Genomic DNA, 20,399 nt, shown 5'->3' with positions numbered 1-20,399 from the left:
TCTAGTCAATTGATTGTGCTTAGGTTCTTGATGAATAATTTGATTCACACGTTTTGATTGTTGTCACTTTGTACCAATGACATATAAGCTATTTGGTCTTATTTATCTATTCTGATTGGGTAAATATGACTCTTAGAATTAAATTCTGGATGGAGAGAAGGACGTGTTCCAAGTTTGTGTTGCACTAACTTTTGGAAGCAGACTGATTTTGCTACTTTGCCCCAGCAATTCATTTGGCTAAAATGTGGGAAATAGCTTATAAATACCTAAAACTAAATCTGCAGAAACTCTAGTGAGAGGCAGTCTCATGGCAAGTCTAGCTAGGGAAGGCATCTATCAACTTTCTGCATTAAATTATGGGTCATGAAAAGAAGAGAAAAGTGTAGTCCCTCTCCTTGGTGGCACCCAAAGTGTCTGGGCACTGAGTAAAACACCTTGTTTGCAATGTTGTGCACACATAGACCAGCCAGAAAACTATTTTCTACAAACAGTTGCACTCCTCTGGCAAGAGAGGTTAAAGTCCTGTAGTCATCCTGCCACGGGCCTGCCACTTTCTCAGTTTGCCTAGCTGGAAAAATAGTACAGAAACATTTTGACTTACTGTGGCATGACAAAGCTGAAAATGTGTTACAGAGTATGAGTTCCTCTGTGGACAGTTAGTATAAAAAAATCCCTTCTGCTTCACTGCTTCTGCTATAGTCAGCATTACTAAACCCAGGTAGGAGTATTTCTGTATGGAGTATTTCCAGCCATGGAAATAAAGGCTTTTCAGTGCCTACTCAGTGAGCTATAACTTAGAAGGGACTTTCAAAAATGTAAATTACCCCCTTAGCGCTGGCTCCAGGCATCTAAACCAGGATAAGCTGTTTAAATATCTTTGTATTTTTCAGCCACTGTGTCTCTCCAGGCCCAAACCAGAAAAGAACACCACTAACCATATGATATGCCCTTTACTGCAGTCCCTGAAGGCTGTAGGTGCTGATAGAGTGATACTCCAGCCCTCACCCCATTAGGTCTACTAGATGAAGTGCTATCTTATGCCAATGAAGGAAAAGGCAAATTCCCCAGACATTTACTCTTAAAGCAATTTAAATGTAACAGCACTTTCAAATACATATTCAAGCATCTCATGTGAAGTTTGAAGAACAAAAGACTACCACTTACTTTAATGTCTGCGTCTGTCACACAGGTTAAATGCCAGGATTCACATCAAACTCTCCTTTCTCCCTGAACAAATACATGGCTTAAGAGGCACAAGCATTTCTATGTGTAGTGGGGAGAAAAGTAGACAGTACTTAGGGAGAAAAAGGGAGATCCAGACCCAGACCAGGGCCATCACAGTCACAGCCAGTGGCACATCTTAGAGGAAAAGTGCCTGGAGGACAACAGCCAACAATAATTAATGTGTATTGTTTTCTACCTTATCAAGTGCGACAGTGGATGTTCTCTTTGACACTAGATAGACTGGATATTGAAAGAAACTTACTGCTAACCCAAAACTGGAGAAGCCCCTGATGTTTCAAATTCCTGATCTTTTCTTCTGAGGTTTTATGGAGATTTCTAACCTCTGTGAATATATCTGGCTCTTAGTACTCTAATCTTAAGTGTCATTCTTTGATCTTTTCATTTTTAAAAATTGCTGATACAAATAGGAATAGTCATAGGGCCCAGACCAGAGTAAGTCAAGAGGTCCCTTTTCTCTGGCCAACTGTCCTTTGAAGTAGGAGGTCAAAACTGGCAACAAACATGCCAGAACTGTGCTTCCTAAAGGAACAGAGCAGAAGACAGCAGCATGGAATTCTTAGCAAGAGAGCCAGCAGAGTGATAAATGCTGTTAAAACAGGAGGACACATTTCTCTCCATCAATTAAAATTGTTTTTCACATTTTGGCCATTCAATTCTGGTTCTTACAAAAATAAAACAGTTTGCCCAACTGCTTTTGCCAGGAAGTCTGTCATTGCCTTTTGTCCTGGGGCATTTCTGATTTCAGCAGTAATATTTGTGATGATGATGATGATTATTATATTGTTGACAGTAAGACCAAAAGTACTTTTTTCAGGTTTCAGAGCCTCTACTGTTTCCTCAGATATCATGAGACAGGACTCTGGAACTTCAGTCAGTTCTAGAGAGCCTGAGGCTTGCACAGAGAGCTTAAATCAGGTAAGCCGCTGCTGGGAATCAGGTTTGCCTAAGCTTTAGTGACTGATAGTGTTGGGTTTCACACTGGCCAAATGCCAGGCACCCACTAAAGTTGTTCACTCACCCTCCCATGCCACAGCTGGGCAGAGGAGAGCAAAAATTAAGGGCTCATGAGTTGAGATAAGGACCAGGAGAAAACACTCCAAGGGCAAAACAGGCTCAACTTGGAGGTATAAAGTGAATTTATTGCTAACAAAATCAGAGAAGGATAATAAGAAGTAAAATAAGTCCTTAAAACCACCTTTTCTTCCCCCCAGCCCTCCCTCCGTCCCACTGACAACACAGGAAGACGGGGAAGGGGTTTAGTCAGTTCGTCTCCTGAGATCTTTTTCCTCTGCTCAGGGAGAAGGGTCCCTGTCCTGTGAGACTGTGGGGTCCCTCTTACAGGAGACAGTTCTCCAAGAACTTCTCCAACGTGAGTACACTCTGATGAGAAGCAGCCTACCACACCTGCTGCAATGTGAGTCCCTCCCACAGACAAACAGTCCTCCCAAAACTGCTGCGGCGTGGGTTCCTGCCTTTTAATGTGATTTTCTACAAATTCATGGTTAATACATTTCCCCTATGAGCTGATATTTTTCTGTCTTTTGATATAACTGTCTTTTGAAAAAACCTGTTTTACAGAATTATTAAGTATATGCATAAAAACCATATAACCTGATATTTTAAAATATCAAGTTCAAGACTTTCCTTTAACTCACTGGTTTTGCATTCTGAGAAACTATACTAACCAACAGACCTTTGTGTCATCCTGAATCTGCTATAGTGTTTTTGCTTCTCTCATTCATCTCTTCAAATGTGATCATCATAGACTTTTCATTTTGATGGTCTTACACAAGAAATTTGCTCTGTGATTTGTTTTCTTTTATCAATTTTTTATCATCTCCCAGCTGTAGCTAAAAAAACGTTCTACTGAATATGCTGGTAAAGGTCAGGATGCACTGTTGATTTGCATGCTTGCATCATAACCTTTGTGGTATAATTTCCAATCCTACAGCCTTAGTGAACATTTTCTCAGATGCCCAGAGATATTCAGGATGCCATACAGCACTTCTTTCTCCATGATTCACCCTTCTTTCTTCTTTCTAGCACAGTTACAATTATAACACAAATCCACAGTTTATTTACAACATATGTTTGTAAATAAAGTTTTTGATTGTAATTGCAATATCTTTCCTCTCATGGCTTCTTGCTCTTGCTGAGCTATGGTTTATGCAGGTTTTGTGGGTTTGTGTGATATTTTTCTTCTAGAGGAGTAACAAACACTAAAACATCCATGACCTTTGTATGAATACTCTTCACACTACACCAATTTGATTTAGGTGCATGCCATAAGATGCAATGAATTTCTTGTGCTGTCTTGGCTGGCTACTTTGAAGCCCATTTTACCTGGACATCTTGTAAGCCCTTTTTTTGGATCCAGTTCCTCTCTGAGTAAATTTGTCAGCAATCCTGCACATACTTTCTTTCCTATATTTGAATTTGCATCAGTTTTCCATACTATAAAATTGTATTATTCAATTTCTGTGAAGAGAATCTTCCTTTTCCTCTCGTAGAGGTGTGAGATATTTCTTTTCCCCTATCACTGCTGGCACCTCCTCTTTAGGAGAAGATGTAAGCTTTAGGAGGATTATGGTATCTGCTCATTGAGGAAGGTCACTACAAAGGACAAACCTGCAATGACGTGAAGAGCTGAAAGCAGAAGACAGTTACAGTAGGACATGCAGAGCTAGGAAAGTCCAAAAGTATGAAGTGGAGGACAACAGAAGGGATCAATAGGGCAGCAACAGTAAGAAGCAGAGGAAATATGAAGGATATTTTCCCCTTTCTTCTTTCCATTTCTGCTATAAAAATGAAGAAAAACAGAAAAAAAAAACCCAAAGAAATAAAAAAACACAGATGCAGGACAGTGAGTGACAGAACAGTGATGCTAGTTCAATCTTATTTTTAATAAACACTTAGGCAAAGTGGAACTACTTTGACAGTAACACTTAAAGGCACTGACTTCACAGCAAGGCTAGAAACAATGGTCACTGCCTTGTGAGCCAGGACATTTGGTTTCAAGCTGCTATCTCACATGAGAAGGGGATTTGAAATGCAATCTGTACTTCCAGAGTTTTGTACTGTGGGCTGCTGGAATTGAAATCAGACAGACAGAGCTCCTATCTCACTGCTGTCTGCTACACATCTCCATGCACATGTACCATTTCATGATGGAGCGGTGGGACTGCCGTCAGCGCTGCAAAGCCGCAGCTATGAGTGTACCCAGGGGACTGGCAGCTGCCAAGCTCTGCAGGGTTCACATGCCTCTTGGGACTGGCTGCACTGCTAAGCACCATTTAATTTCATAGAAGCATTAGGCAGCCATAGAGTAGTAGAAAGCCTGAGCAAGGTTTGGGCAGGGTGAGGGTGAGCAGCTCAGGTCCACATCCTAAAGGAAGTGGTAAGATCTGTGCCTAGTTCAAGTTTTTAGTAATATTTGAAAATGTTACACAATTGCTTTTACTGCTCTAACTTTTCTAGGCTACTAGGCTCAGTGTTTGTTCATTTGTTTCTAGTAAGTTGGAAATATTGAAGAGGGAGCTGTTTTAGTAAGCATGGTGGAGTGTATCAACAGATGGAGCTAAGGGAGCTCTGTGTGTTTGTATGTCTTAAAGAACAAAACATGACCAAGTACAGGTCAGCAACACTGTTGTGTGATTTATTACTCAGGGTTTTGTCCATAGCAGGAATGTAACTATGTTGTAACTGAGAGGGGGAAAAAAAAAATCTGTTTTTATTTAAAAGTTTCCCACTTTTCCTAGTTATTTTAAAATTGTTCATCTGTGATGAGCAAAGGAAGGACCTAGTTTCCATTTGTCTGTTACATAAATCTAAAATATCTTAAATACATATGGCTAAACATTTTTCTCTTCAAACTGGCCTCCTACAGAAGCACCACAGCTGGGCAGAGCACTCCCAGCTCTGTCAACAAGAGTACTACCATTGCTTCAGTGGGAACAAGGCCGAGCTCATAAATCCTGGGTGAAGACATTTCTGTCTCTTCCCTCTGTTCTTAGTAATGTTTTTGTTCTTCTCCCTCCAACATCATGCTTAGTCACCATCAGCAGGTAGGTTGTGTAATATCAGGGACAAGTGTACTGAAAACAGCTCCATAGGTCAAGGTCATAGCTTCACTCCAAAAGGAAAAATACTGCCCTAAAAGAACACTCTCAATGAGAAGGCTCTTCTGAACTTACAGCTGTGTCCGTGTTGCATTTGAAAGTCAGGACAACACCAAAGCTCAAGAGCATGTTGCAACTCTGATTCACATTCATTCGTGGAGGAAATGGGTTTTTTATTTTACAGAACAGGATGTCCTGGGGATTCTCTTCTCATAAGGATCTGGTGTCTGTAACTGGTAACCTGTTTCAGCCTCAGCCAAAATCCTTAAGGTCTGTAATAATTAGGAAGACTTCTTTTTTAGTCGTGTTGGATTTTACAGCTCCCTTGAACATTTCTCTTTTTTTGCAGTGTGATGATATTGTAATATAAATACTCATAAAGGAACTTTGTGCATGAAGAGAAGCTCTAACCAAACAGTAATTTGCCATTGTTTCCACTAGAGGATGAACATCAAAAAAGAGTGAAACTGCATGCTAGTAGTGCTCCTCCCAAAGCCTATTCCTTTCAAAGTATAAATACATAGTATGACAGAGAACTAGCCATATCATTTAAAAATTTAATTCCAGTAGGTTTGTGAGTCTGCAGGAGAAATGAAAGGAAGTTCAAGCTCTGTGAACAAATATAGAAAAAGAAGAATAAAGAAATACTAGTTGTTCGGTTTTTTTTTAATTTTTTTTTTCCCAATGGACATTCTTACATGTGAAGTATAGTTATAATGGTATAGTTTTTTAAGTGCAATTTGATATATTTAGTTTCACATTTTCCAGCATATTGATTTTATAAATTAGACACAAACCTTTCTCTGAGAACACCATTCACTAAGGTCTGTACTATATAGGGCTGGTTGAAATTCCTTGGGATTGTTACATGCAATTAACCATTGATACTGTGGTTGCAGAACATCAGACACATGTTGGAAAAACCCTCAAGAACCAGTTGACTGTATTGATATTCTCATTAAATATTATAAGCAGTTTTATAATTTTTGCAAACTCACGAACACCTTAATTATTCCAAAACAAATATTATACAGTCTTTTCTATTTATTTTTAAACATTCTAGGAGAGGAAATAGAAGTAGTTTGCAAAATCATGAGACCCCTTGGTTTTTCGCATCTGTCTGCCTGATAGAGCTTGAAAACTTGGAAAGACCCAAAGTCAGTTCTATGTTATCATTCTATGTTAAAATTTGTTTTCCTCCACTGGGATTTTCGTGGCACCAACTACTTCCATGAACCTGACAGGGCAGCACCCTTGCTCCCTGAAAAACCTTCCCATCATTTGCTGTGTTCTAAATTTCAGAAGTTTTGCATTGCACTTGGAATGAAGCCAAAGATACCTTAGACATTAAGTAGCCATATTCCCTGGATTAATCTTGCATTTAATGTAGCCCAAAGCAGGGCTTTAGAAGGAATTTTGCAGCAACTACACCCCTGGCCTCCTGAGGTCTGGAACTTGTCCCACATGACCTTTCCGCTTGGCCTAACATCATGGAAGGCATCAACCTAAGTAGACAAAGGCACTTTGGGGTGTGACAACAGAGTCTGAGTCTTGGCAGAAGGCCAGTGTCAGATATCAGAGGGTATCAGATGGGCAAGGAGTCCAACAGTGAAGAGCAGGCACTAAAGACAAAAGACATCTTTGTCTTATAAGTAAGGAAAGAGCTAGAGACCAGATTGGAGGAGATATTAAATGAAGACATTTGGAGACCAAGAAGCTGGATGGGCAGGAGCCAAGAGTGACTTTGAGAGGCAACAGTAAGAGAGAAAAGCAGAAGCAGTATCAAGACTTCCTGAGACTAGGATGAGAAACCTGAAGAAGGAGCAACTATCTGGGAAGGTACAAATAAACAAGAGGCAGAACTGGGTCATTTGGATTAAGCATTGGGTCATGCAGCCAGACTAATCTGTGCTTTTTTTTCCCAGGGGTAGAGGAGGGTTTCACGCTAACCTTGCACTTGCCTGATCTTAGTTCAGCCCCTGGCACAAATCACAGATACTGATGAAATGCCTGCAGGCTCAGGGGGAATAGCAGCACATCTGCAACCATGCCTATTTTATCTCAAAAACAGCTTGGGATCTACACCAGCCAGGAGCTCTCTGGTTGCCAGAGGAACCTGTGGAGGCCAGACAAGCAGCCAGGGTAACAAACACAAACAAATTCCAGAACATTAACTAAACTTGAAACCAAGTGAGCGTGACTTGGCTCGTGAACTGAAGGACAGCATCACCCCTCTGCCTGGCTACACAGAAAGCCAGGTCTGAGGATAAGGCTGTTCTCCTGAGAAACTCTAAAGAATTTCACTTCAAGAATCATTAGCAAAAACATCCTAATTCCTTTTAAATCCTGAGAGAGATTGTAAAACCACAAATCCACTCTTACATTTTGGAGCGTAACACAGATACTATCGATCGGCCTGTGTCAAAATGTTGGCATGGGACATACTTCTCCTTCTCTGCCACCTTGGATGTGAGATATTACAAGTCACACTTTGTGGAAAGGAAATGCAAAAGTTCCCCTTGCATCAACTGCCCCATTCTTAACTGGTAGCTTCTTTTAAATGGGACCTCTCCCCTTTGGGGTAATTAGTGCCTGGAACTGCTGCAGAACCAGTATATACCAGGAAAGTGCACCTTCTAGAGCCACACAAATGCAGAAATATGTGTATGTAGGTGGTAAATCTGTTCTGGATTCCTGCTGCTGACACTCCATAGATACCTTAGAAAGTATAAACTCTGCTTGTATAATCTAAAGATTAAGTAAAAGACAGCAGTAGAAATGAACATGAATGCTGTGCTCTTTGCATCAATTCTTGATTTATGCTTCAGAAAGATCCTTTGAGTTAAATTACCATTTTGACAATACAGCTATCAGGTAGGACATCCTTCTTGACCTCCATGCAGCAGCTCCAGAGGAAAAAAAATCCAGAAACCCCAAATTTCCTCAAAACACACAGCCAAGGATTAGCTATCTCAAATAAAACAGTGAGTTGCATTTACAATCTAAGGCTGAGACAAACTAATTTTGAACAAAAACTTCAAAAAAAGCTGCCATTAATTAGTAATCTCTAAAGAATGACCTCCATCCTCTCAGTATTTCCTCATCTCACCAGGTAGCAGCAAAAACATTCCAGATTGCATCAGCTTTCCTTTGGCTAACCAGGATTACACTCTATGTGGCCACTAGGACTTTGCCTAGTGACTTCTTGTTAAGGAAGATAAGTAAGCCCAAAAGACTTAAATGCTACACAGAAGGTTAAGGCCAGGGAGGGCTGTGGCAGGATGAAGAATGATTCTTAAACATTAAATTCTTCCTCCCTTCTTTGTTCTAGGCCTTTCAACCATTATAAACTAACTCTCCTGTAGAGATTGTCTCTTCTCAACTCTCGTCTTAATTTATACTTGCTACTCCTGAATTTAAGAGAAAGAATGACAAAACAAATAAATAACAGCAAAAGATCATTTTGGAAGGAAAGAGGAAGCCTAACAGGCACTATAACAGAGTGTGATTTATTGGAACTTGCCCTTCCCACATGATGGATGTGACAGCACTTATCCCACAGGTAGCCCAATCAAGCTTCTTCAATTGTCAGTTCATGTTTAGTTGCCTCCTCAATGTTGTTAAGTTGACGAAGCAGCCATTCTCTTTCTTTCTTTCTCTGTTACAGAAGAAAAAATATTGTTTAATCAAGCTAATCTATTCAGATAGCACCTGCTTTCAAAAACAGAGGACTACCTACACAAAGGACTAATGACCCAACTCAATTTTGGCTGGAGTTTTCCATTTGTTTTAAGCAAAGAAGCTTTTACTCTCAAAGCTGGCAAGTTTTCTTGACACACTCAAGAACAATATGATACAGAGGAAAAACCAAAGCAGAACAGAATTTGATGGCTTCACACTGACATGACAGCCTTCAGAGTCTAACTCTGCTGCCCTCCTAGCCTTTCTACAGGCTTTCTGCCGGCTCTTAGCAAGTAATTAAAGTTTCAGAAAATTGAGTTCTTGGGCACCACAGACAGCCAACACTGGCAGAGCATCTATTAATCTAAGCTTTCCTCAGAAAACCCTAGTTTAGTCAAAAGGACTGCTCAAAAGATCCCTTTTGCAATGACTGTCATTCCTTTTATAAAGCATTACAATTTGGATTTAACAGAAAAATGGGTAGATTATTTGTACCTCAAGTTTGATCTGACGTGCTAACATTAAGAAACTTTAGAATTTCAATTACTGATTTCTTCCTATTCTTAAATATCTTCTGAAGAAAGACATATTAAAAAATATACTTTCCCACTTGGTACACCACGAGTCATACCAGCTCACAAGCTGAAGCAAAAAATGCTAATTTGGAAGTTTGCATGGCATCCTGTCTGTGATTAGGAATGGTATCTCAGAGTTTACCAGGTTATGATGCAATTCATAAACAGATGTCCTCACAGCTAAAGTTAAGGAAATGTTCCATTAGTAAACTATTCCCACTTTACTAGAAATATCTGTATATATTCTGTGTTGGTAGAAGTTTGTGCAACTTAGCTACTGAGTAACTTAAGGAAAGTTTTTACCTGAAGAGTTTTATCAATTTTCTTCTTTCTGGATTTTGCTACCGGGGGGTCTTTTATCCCTGGTATTCCAGAAACGAGCCATGAGGGTCCACTCTTGGGAGTTACTGCAGCATCCACAGATGCCCTGGTGGTAGCTTGAGTTTCTGTGTTTGGAACAATCTTGTGAGCTGGCTCTTGATATGATTCATCAGATGCCAACACAGTGGAAAGCCTCCTTCTAGAAAATACAAGCCGAGAGCTTTGGCTTTTCTCTTTATTTAGTTCTTGCAAATCAAATGTTGTTGAAAGCTTTTCTGGGGGTGTAGGAGGGATGTATACATCAGCACGTACTAATGATACTTGAGATAACGATCTACTTAGGTTTGATTTTGGCATTGGAGAGCCATAAAGTCTCTTTGTGGCATCTTGGTCCTTGATTGACTGATTTGTCAGATCTATAGAAGATGGAATTGTTCTTGAGAGCACTGAGTCCACTGGGGTGCTGTGTGTCACCATTCTCTTTTTTAGAGATCTTTTAACATTCAGAGAAGAATCATCTTCCTCTGACATCTTGAAATCAGGTTTATTGCCTTAAGAAAATAAGAAGATTGTGTCATTGTTCATGCTGTAAAAGATGCGATGTAAGCTGCTCTTTAGCAGCAAGCTGTTAAATCAAATCTGAAGTGTTTCTATTTTCATGTCTACATTCTGTCTTAACATAGAATTTATCCTTTATATAGATCAGTGTTCAAGCATTTAGAAGAGCCATGTTGAAAACAGAACAGGAGAACACATCTGGTCACACATCCAACACTTACTACTCCTCTCTCAGCCTTCTGCATGAGGAGCTCCAAGTGTGCCAGAATTTTTAAAGACCTTTCATTAACTGCAACACCATTAAGATAGTGTTTCCTCCTTCCAGGTATGTAAATAATATACTTTTGGGGTTTCAGCTGCTAACAAACACTCTGTATGTAGCTGAAAAGTATTAGATGGCAGAGGGACTACTGTTGTGTAGCAAGAACTCAAGTGCTCTGAAGAGGTGGACAGAGAACTTCTGGATTCACCAATGATCTTTTAATCAAATTGCCATTTTGTTTCCCTTAATTCCTTGAAAAGGGGCTCATAAACCTCTATTTCATAATTCCTTTCTATTTACTTGACATTTATCTTACTTCAGCTGACCCTAAGCCTTGATTCTAAAAACTTTATGTTCTGTGCAAGTCTATTTTCAACTGAATTTACTATGGCAAGCTTGCTTTTGCTAGCAGCATTATCCCTCTCCATTTGCAAACCCCCAATAAAAAGAAACACTGCTTCTTACACTTGCTACTTCTTGGCCAGAAAAGCCCAAGATAAAGATATCTGATTTGAGATATATTTAAGATAAATATCTAAATCAGGTGAGCAGTTAAGTACTCCTAGTAATTGTTGTAATCTGGACTGCCATGAAGCAGGGCACAAGAAGACAGGGAAGTATATTTGCTGAAGTAAAAGGTATTAGTTCTCCATTCTTTGTAATTGTTCTGCACCTGTGTAGTGTCTGAGTTTTCTAGTGGAGTTTCACATCCGCTTTGTGTTTCTAAACACAGAGGCAGCACAAAATAGGGCACTGACTCTTCAATACAGCAGAAGCCAGGTGTTCTGTGGTTTGGGGTTTTTTTCCCTCACAAAGAGAGAGGTGTACTCCATAATAATTTTTATTTGGATACCTATTTCTTCTCTCACTTCTTAGCAGTGGTAGCTTGTGTGACACATAGGCAGCACTCAGTCTACAGAGACTGCCTTTTTCCTTTTCTGTTTGGACAGACTGACTTCCTTTCATCTTTATCATAGAAGTGTACACTATTAAGTTTAGAAAGGGAATAAGGAGGATTTTGCAGCCACCACTCCTCCCCCAAACCTGTCCTCAGCTATATATTTTAATACCTTCTTCATCATCATTAAATGGTCAATTAAAAGCTATTTCTTTCTTAAAGTAGTTTCAAACAAATTTTTTCAACCAAAGCTTTTGTAGAAAACAACAATTTTTTTTTTTATTTCATATTTCTCTATGTTTTAGAAAGATAAACATATATAAGCAACAGGTTTTTCTGCTCCAACATCACTATAGATAAAGGAGAGAAGCCTTAAACCAACAGAGAAATATAAACTATTTGAGAATATCAGAGAGTATCACAGAGAATGCATTTTACAGGAAATTTGAAAAAATATAGCAGGCTTACCAGACCTACCAGGTTCTAGCTGATATCCACGTTCCTTCCTTTTTAAAGTAATCCAGCTTCAGCTGCTACTTCCCTGCTTACAAACTTGCTCATCCTGGCCATCCTTTGCTACAGACACTCCCTAATTGACACATCTAGCATTTCTTTGGGAACATCAGCATTGCATCTAAATGAATAAATAACTAAATAGAAATCTAGGATTAATTAATCATAGGAAAATGGGCTGGCCAACTTATCTCTATGCTGTACTTATTGGTAGTTAATCTCTGCTGTGTGCTGCCTGTTTCAATCACAAAAATACTCTAGTGGTTAATTGGCTTCACATGGCTGCTTAAGGCACATTGAGGATCTGCTGCAAGATGGATGTATGTTGATGGAGTATAGTGCCATCCTGATTTTATTTTCTCACTGCTTTTCTTGTTCAAAAAATAAATGGGAATTTAATGTTAAATCTGCCATGAAAAAGCTCTTCTTTTAGGAAAATAGGAAGTGAGAATAAACTGAAAAACTGTAAATTTCGGTGTGAATGTCATGGTGTTAGCAGCTAACAGCTAATGACAGCATTTTATCTTCAAGCATATGTTTTCAAAGTATCAGCTCTTAGATTAGAATTCCATTGGTTTGAAACGGTATGGTTTAAGTGGAGGACTGTAATTTTTATCAACTGAAAAGCAGCTGGACTACACCAGTCCTGAATTGCAAGTCAGCTCTGTGGGAGCTGACAGCAAACAGCTGTTATCACAATGCTGTAGAGCAAGAGCAGGTGTGAGGGAGCATGTGCACAAGTAGTGGGGCAGCCCCTTTTGACAAAGCATGACCTGTGGACCATGAAGCTGATGAGACAGACCTAATTTCACGGCTTTATGTGGGTGACACGGGGTTGTAGAGTGCATCTAGCACAGACAGAGGGGCAAAAGCACTGATCTCACAGGAGTTTGAACTTTTGGTTCCAGGGAGTCTGGGTATTTCAAACCTAATCATAAACCACTCTCTCTTGCCACATTAATAGTTTTGCTATGAATAGAGAATTGGAGCTACCAGTTCAAAATTTAGAAGTAACAGTCTGTCAGTATATGGATAAAGTTGCTAGGCTTAAGTTATGCGCCCCTAAGGAGCTGAAAGAGAGCTTGAGAAATGGAGGCACACTACAATCACATGGATTGCATGAGTAAACATCTTGGAAATAAATAGTCTGTCCAGGATAAGCTATTTATTTCCTAAACTCCCAGGGGAAATTCCTACAGTAATATTTTGAGAATTAAACAAAAACTATTTTGAGATACTTGTGGCTGGGAAAAAAAAAAAGTCTCAGCCCTTTATAAACACAGACTAATCTTTACCTCATTTTGAATATTTGTAGATAGTTTTCATACCTTGTGGCTTGGTGAACAAACCCACCAGGCCAGTCATTCTGTGCCTTGCAGGCCCAGCAAGCCAGTTCCTTATATAGTACAGAGCACAGTGATGTCTTGACACGGTGTCACAATGTTTGTGCTGTCCTGCTGTACCGTGGCACATAATATCACCTCTCCCAGCAGGGCAATGATGCAAACAACACTGAGCAGCATGAACCTGCATGAGCAGCTTTTTGGGGTGCTGAGAAAACTGACACAATTTCACTGGACCCCTTCAAAACCACATGGCCTTGCCTCCCAGCTGGTGCTTGGCTCTCCTTGCTGTGCTCGTCCTCCCTTTCTGTGTCCTTTTCCACGGAATCTCAAAGTCTGCAAGTGCTGTCTGCAGCTGCATCATCTTTGTGTCTACCTTCCAGGGCCTTTTCTGCAAAACTCTAAAAACAACTTCCCCCTTTTCTAAAAAGCCCTTTCTTTCTCTTTTTTTCTAGAACCTTGCTAAATATTCTCAAGATACAAATAAAGAGATTTGTAAATTGTTCTTTCTGCTAGTAATGGTTTATCTTATGTCCTACAGATCCATCTCTTTATCAAGTGGTGGCAGAATGTTGCAGAGAGTGGAGAAGACAACTATACAGAGATAAGACAGAAAAGAGTCCAATATTAATTTAAGAATCAGAGCTCAGTAGAACATCTGCAGTGATGATATTACCTTGGTCTCAGTTTACCTGTAGCCATGTTTTATATCTGAACAGGAAGCATGCAGACTGTGGCTTGAATGACACCTTGAAATCTTCTTGCATCTTTCGAAGAATGACACATACTGTGTCCTGAACTCAGACCTATTCATTATGAATAATTTCTTCATTAAATTTACATTCCTTGGAATGATCATCTTCATCCTCAGCATTGTCTACTTGGCATTTTGAACAATAACTTCAAAGGTTTGGGTACAGCCTTTTGGCATTTATTTACACACAATTCCTCTCATTTGTGGCATAATGCAGATGGTACTCAATTCTAGCACTGTTAATATATATCTTCATATATATTATATCAAACTCCTACTGCATTAGGTTTATGTCTTGAAAGATCATTTTGTTGATCTCATTTTAGGAGATAATTTAATCTTCTTTCTAAATTTACTCAAAAAATGCAAAATCTACTTCAGTTATTGCATTCTCCTAAATTAAACATTAATTCTTAAATTTTTTAATTCCAAACCAAATAAAAGTGGGGAATATAACAACAGCACAGTGTTTTGTTCTAATTGCAACCCCTTCGTTCCAGTTCAAATACATGAATTCACTTCAAAGACATGGACTTTTGGGGAGGCTTCATCTGGAAAAGGGAAATATTGGAATTATTTTTCAATTTACCAAGGAATAATATACACAGAGGGACAAAAATGGACACCTTTCTCCCTTTGTCTTCTGATTTGTTTTGAGGGACTGCAATTCCTCAATTGCTGCTCTTTTAATTTCTTAATTTTCTAGTCTGAGTATGTTGCCAAACAGTTCTCCTGAAGGGAACTTGTATTCTGAACCAATCCTTAACTCATAAGCTTCCCTAACATATTTTCTTGAATTGGATGTGCAATTCTAGTTTGTAGAGTGACAAATCTTGCATAATTCTCCAAGCTCTCCAAGGGCTAGGTGCAGTCTTTCCCAGGCAGAACACTAAGAGACCCTCTCCCTGCTCTTGCAACTAGTCTGATGTTTTTAGGCATAGAGGGTGATTCCAAGCACGTATTAAGAAACAGGAGCTGCTAAGTAGAGCTCAGCATTGTACTCTGTCTGATGACCCGTGGTGGAATGACCCTCAAAGCATTATAAGGAAGAAGGAAGAGCCAGAGGAAGCATGGAAATGGTGGTGAGGAGCAAGAGGAGAGTGAAAGGAAGAAATTAAGAGAGGAACACAAATGTGAAAATGTTTTCCTAAATTTAGACTCACATTGAAAGAATAAATCAGAAGAAAGATAAATGGAGTGCACAAAACAAAACAAAAACAAAACAACAACAACAAAAAAGAAAGGATATAAAATTGTTTCCTAAGTGATTCAGAAGACTTGGGCCCAAATTACAAGCTGTTGATGGATGAAACTCCATAAAAATACAAATCTGATTCAAGTTTGTATAAACTATTCTTCCTGTGTCTGAATTCTGTATGTAGGCAAATCAATCAGGAGTGCTCTAAGAGTTGCTGATCAGACCGAGCTCCTTAGTGAAAATAGGAGTGAAATACTTTATTTGCTAATGTGAAGTCTAAAATGATCAGGGAGCCTCATCATGAACTAAGCACTGCAGAATAGTGTCTCCTTTGGGACTGGAAAGCATGGTACAGTGGGCAAATGGAGAAGTGATTCTGTCCCAGTAAGCTCCTTGGGCAGCCACTGACATTGAAATGGAAACACTGCAACACATTCTGTGGACTTAATTTCTTCAAGTGTATAAAGCTGCACAGAGGGAGCCAGTGGAACTTTACAAAAGAACCTCATCACTATTTCCACTTATTTCAGTAGGAATTACATGTCTGGAAACCACTGAGAATCCTGAGTTTTGTGATAGGGTTAATAGGGGGGGCTGGCGTTTTATATATGTGTTTGGAAGACACTTTAGAGTAGAATAGAAAATAACAGATTGGAATAAAAAGGAATAGAACATTTCAGTTGGCAGGGATCTTTAATGTTCATCCAGTCCAACTGCTGACACCTTAGACTGATAAAAAGCTAAAGCATGTAATGCAGGGTGAATGACTCTGAATGACTCTTAAACACCAACAGGCAAAGAGAATCACCTTGCCAGGAAGCCTTTTCCAGTGTGCGACCACCCTCTTGCTAAATAAATGCTTCCTAATGTCTAGTCTAAACCTCCCCCAAAGAACGTGGCTTTGAGCCATCCCCCCATGCCCTGGCATTGGATACCAAGGAAAAGGGATTAGGATCTCTGTCTCCCCTTCCCCTCCTGAGGAATCTGTCAGGAGCAGTGAGATCACCTCTCAACCTCCTTCTCTCCAATCTAGACAAAGCCAGTGTCCCCAGCGTAGCATGTCTGCCAGGCTCTTCACCAGCAAAACCTTTGCTGAAACCTTCGGAAACCAAGGACGATAGGAATCCTTTGTAGTCTGTTAACCAAACTCTTCAGTGCCTGAAAAGCATTATGTACAACCTTGTTCTTCAGCAATTTTAAAGGTTTTGCCTTTTGGAACACTTTCTTTATGTGTTATTTATGTTATGGTGGTAATGTTATGGTGGTACCTTTGCAAGTGTTGGAGGTTTCCATTTTTCAGTGTGGCAATGACCTTTTCCTGGACAGAGGCAAGATCAATGTCTGTCTACAGTGTCCAGGAACAGACTTACATACAGCATAATTTTCATTCAATCTGGTCACAGGAGCACCTCATAAGGAGCCCGAGAGGAAGGCTTTAGGGAATCCTAGATAAACAGTGATTTCATAACCTCTCAGTGAAAAAATCGCTTTGAACTAACAATACACTGTGTGCTTCAGGTTATATATTTCTACAGGTTTTGGTTATGACTGCTATGACTGGACATGTCCAACTGGACAACAAATCCAATTTTGTGCATTCAAAACCATGATCTTGAACTACTTACTGGGTTTCATGGCTGCTCAGAAAGTCAAACCCTTATTTAAATGTCTAAATTATCTTCCATAAGATTCATTTCAGTAAGAGTTTAAGGAACAATGAGACTTTGCTCTTTGTCTCTGAACCATTTCAAATAATCTTAAAAGCTTTTAATATGGGTGTTGATATAAATTTTTCACTGAGGTCCACCAGTTGCAGGCCACTGGAAGTAGTATTCTAACAGCCAATTTTTTTTTTTCTGCTTTAATGTAATAGTAGGACTGAAGAAACAAGTTCCTTAAGGAACATATGTTCACATCTCAGAGAAAAGTTCAGTGCCATGTCCTCCCTGAGTTTAGACCAGCTCTGCTCTCAGATAGAGTCCTTGGTGTCTATGTGAAAGGAAGATTAGTTTGTACCCATAAAAAGATGCTACAATATTGAGATCGATTATGAAAGCTTAAAGCATTAAAACTTGTTGCCTCTCTTTGTTAAACAAGGTTATAATACACAAGTAGCCAGTCTAAAACCATTGTGGGGGATGCCAAATTGAAAAAAAATAACTTTTTTTTGTAGAAGTCTGGAGGATCAATATTTAACTTCAAAAAATCTAATTACCTCTGTAATAAGAAGTCAGGTATTCTTTAATAGAAGTGGAGATCATTGACCTTGATAAAATCAATGTGTTACCACTGCCTTTGTAATTGCGTCAATGATTCCTCTTCATTACACTCTTGTCTTACCAGAATGTCACTATGTGCTCTGTCTGCATGTTGTTTATTCACTAGTCAGTGTCCTATACACTCTCTACGTGTTTCTACACCCCACAAGTCAATCTGAGTTAATATTCAACTGAGACCTTTCCTCGGTAACTTGCTGTGTCTTTTCTGATACAACTGCTCCTTTTTAATTGTGTTGGCAGAGCTGCTGAGGAGCACATAACAGTATCACCAAAGTTCAATGAACATACAGAGTAACTATAGAGTTTGGGGGAAAACAGTCCGTGCTGCTTTCATGACCTTTGGCAATAATATGAGCCCAGTTTGGCCAAACAAATGTCTAGCTTCAAATCTCTCAGCAACCAGAAAATGATGGATTTGTTTTACTTTATTACATCCAATAATAAACTGAAAGTGCTGTGTTTGTGCAGTGCAGTAGCATGGCCAGACTGAATATGGTCCTGTGCAGGAAGTAAGGCCAGGTGAATATAAATGGCTCTTTCTTGCAGCATTAGACTTGTGCAGAGGAATCCCCAGGTGGTCTAAGCTGGGGGAAAGCTAATTAATCAGTCAGAGTCCCACTGACTTACTGAAGCAGAGCACTTCTGATAGGGAAGCTCATCTGCTTGGTCTGTGATGGTGTAGTAATTTATGTTACACCATCTCTATGAAAGACATCATTGGCATCTTCAGAGTGTGCCTTGTAAGTGAAAAGGTTCTTGATAATAATGACTACTTCATCACTAGCTTCTTCCTTTCCAGTTCTTTATGGCTAAATCTAATAGCAGGTAACAAATGCCTGGCTATAAATACAGGAACGGTGTAAGCCTGGGAGACTCGTGTTAATGTAATATTAAAAACTAGTTTCTATCCTGAGCTTTGAGCCTGCAAACCTATGCAAACTACTGCTGAAGTTGACAGCAGAAATAATCTGCACAAGACTGAATATTAGGATCAGACCAGGATTCCTAAGCAGCCTGACTATACCTCAAGATTCCCATTCTTAAATGCTCTCTTGACAGTTCAGAGGGTTTCATAAGAGCCAAAAATGTCATAGACAATCTCTAATACATGGCTCATTTTACAGCTTTGACTCTTTTTTTCCATCACAATGGCCCAAACAAGAATATGGTCCATGATTTGATACCTGTATAATTGTTTCCTTCCATTGAACATCATGTTCTGCCAGCAGAAACGGCATTAGGTGACCCATTGCTCTAGGGAATGGCTGCAAAACTGGAAGACTTTGACATAGATACAATGGCAATGCACCAAGGTACACAATGGAAAATGTACACAATGTTCTCATTTTCTATTTTCCCCTTCTGCCTGTTTGAAATCGACAATATCCTCTGATAATATTTTTGGACAAGAGCCTCAGTTTCAGTTCAGGGTGTTTTATGCTATGGAAATGCTGTCTGGAATTCCTCATGTCCAAAAGTGTTACCAGAGGGGTAACAATCTAATACTGATCCTGCCTCATTCTTTAAGTAAAATGAATTCTCATACTGTCTCTGAAGTGATTTGGCTGTGTAGTGGGACATGGCAGAAAAAAAGTCTCCAAGTAATGACCTGAGTCATTAATCCAGAACATATACTTTCTCATTAACATATGTGCCTGTGAGTGTTCATGTTTCATACACAGGTAAAAATAGCTCTGTGTGTATTCACGTACACAGAACTCCCCAAAACAACACTCAAAGGGTTACATTTTAGTGTTAAGAGAAAGCCTTAAAATGCCAATATGGCAGAATAGGTACAATGAAAGGTGAAGGACAGATTTTCAGTTTATTTATGTCCTTTTGACTTCAGTGAGGTAATTCTGATTTACACTTAGGAAGGTCTGGCATGTTCTCTTTCAGAAGGGAAGGACAAGGCAAAACATGGCTACATAAGGCCTCAAACACTTCTCACTAATGTAAGGGCAAACCAAGATCGGTTCCATCACACTCCCTCACAGCACTTTAATTCTGTACAACTCACACTGTGCTCTCTAACCTGCAAGAAAAACAGCTGGGGAGACTCTGTCTAGCATTTGGATTAAAACCCCCTGCATCCGAGCCCAGGCTGTTATACATGACAAGGGACCCTCCATTTCCAAGGTATCTCAGGGCATATCTTCATGGACAGGAGCGAGGCATCTGAGCACCTCTGCTTCTGCTCTGAGCTGGCCAGAAGGAGTCTGCTGTCATTGGGAAGTGGTACAGTCAAATTACTTTGAACTACTCAAATATAGCAATTCTATTGTGAGGCATATTTCCTGACAAAACTGTATCCGTTTTAAAATCAATTTTGCTCTCAGGTTGGATCTGAATCTTGCATAACATAAAATGCCTACAAAATCTACACTTGTCCTAAATTAACCTTGTGAAAAGGGAGAAAGAAACTTCCCCTCACTGTCTTCTGCTCTATGTGGCTGGTATTTGGCTGGTCATTGCATATTTATTTTCCTCTGCTTGCACAGTGAACGGTACCCTTGGCCCAAGCTGGCTTACGCTGTGGTCAATGCAGAAAATCATAAGGGAGCTGAATTGTTCTCAAGAGATTCTTTAGTTCAAAGCAATTCTGAAAGCAGAATTGCAGCATTTCTAGAGGTATGTTCATAGCCTGACTGAGA

The 20,399-nt window shown here is 39.5% G+C and overlaps 1 protein-coding gene across 1 annotated transcript; it reads right to left on the bottom strand.

Moving 5' to 3' along the window:
• Positions 1-8,934: 8,934 nt before the first annotated feature.
• On the bottom strand, positions 8,935-10,471 carry CCDC201 (coiled-coil domain containing 201; the record flags this gene model as incomplete). Its single annotated transcript, XM_084212702.1, has 2 exons — positions 8,935-9,021; positions 9,923-10,471. The coding sequence occupies 2 exons, from the start codon at positions 10,469-10,471 to the stop codon at positions 8,935-8,937; spliced, it is 636 nt and encodes a 211-aa protein (XP_084068828.1).
• Positions 10,472-20,399: the final 9,928 nt, after the last annotated feature.

Source organism: Fringilla coelebs, assembly GCF_963513975.1.
Source record: "Fringilla coelebs genome assembly, chromosome: 1".
NCBI lineage: Eukaryota > Metazoa > Chordata > Aves > Passeriformes > Fringillidae > Fringilla > Fringilla coelebs.
Note: the sequence above shows the minus strand (reverse complement) of the source record. Positions and strands in the feature narration are given on the sequence as shown.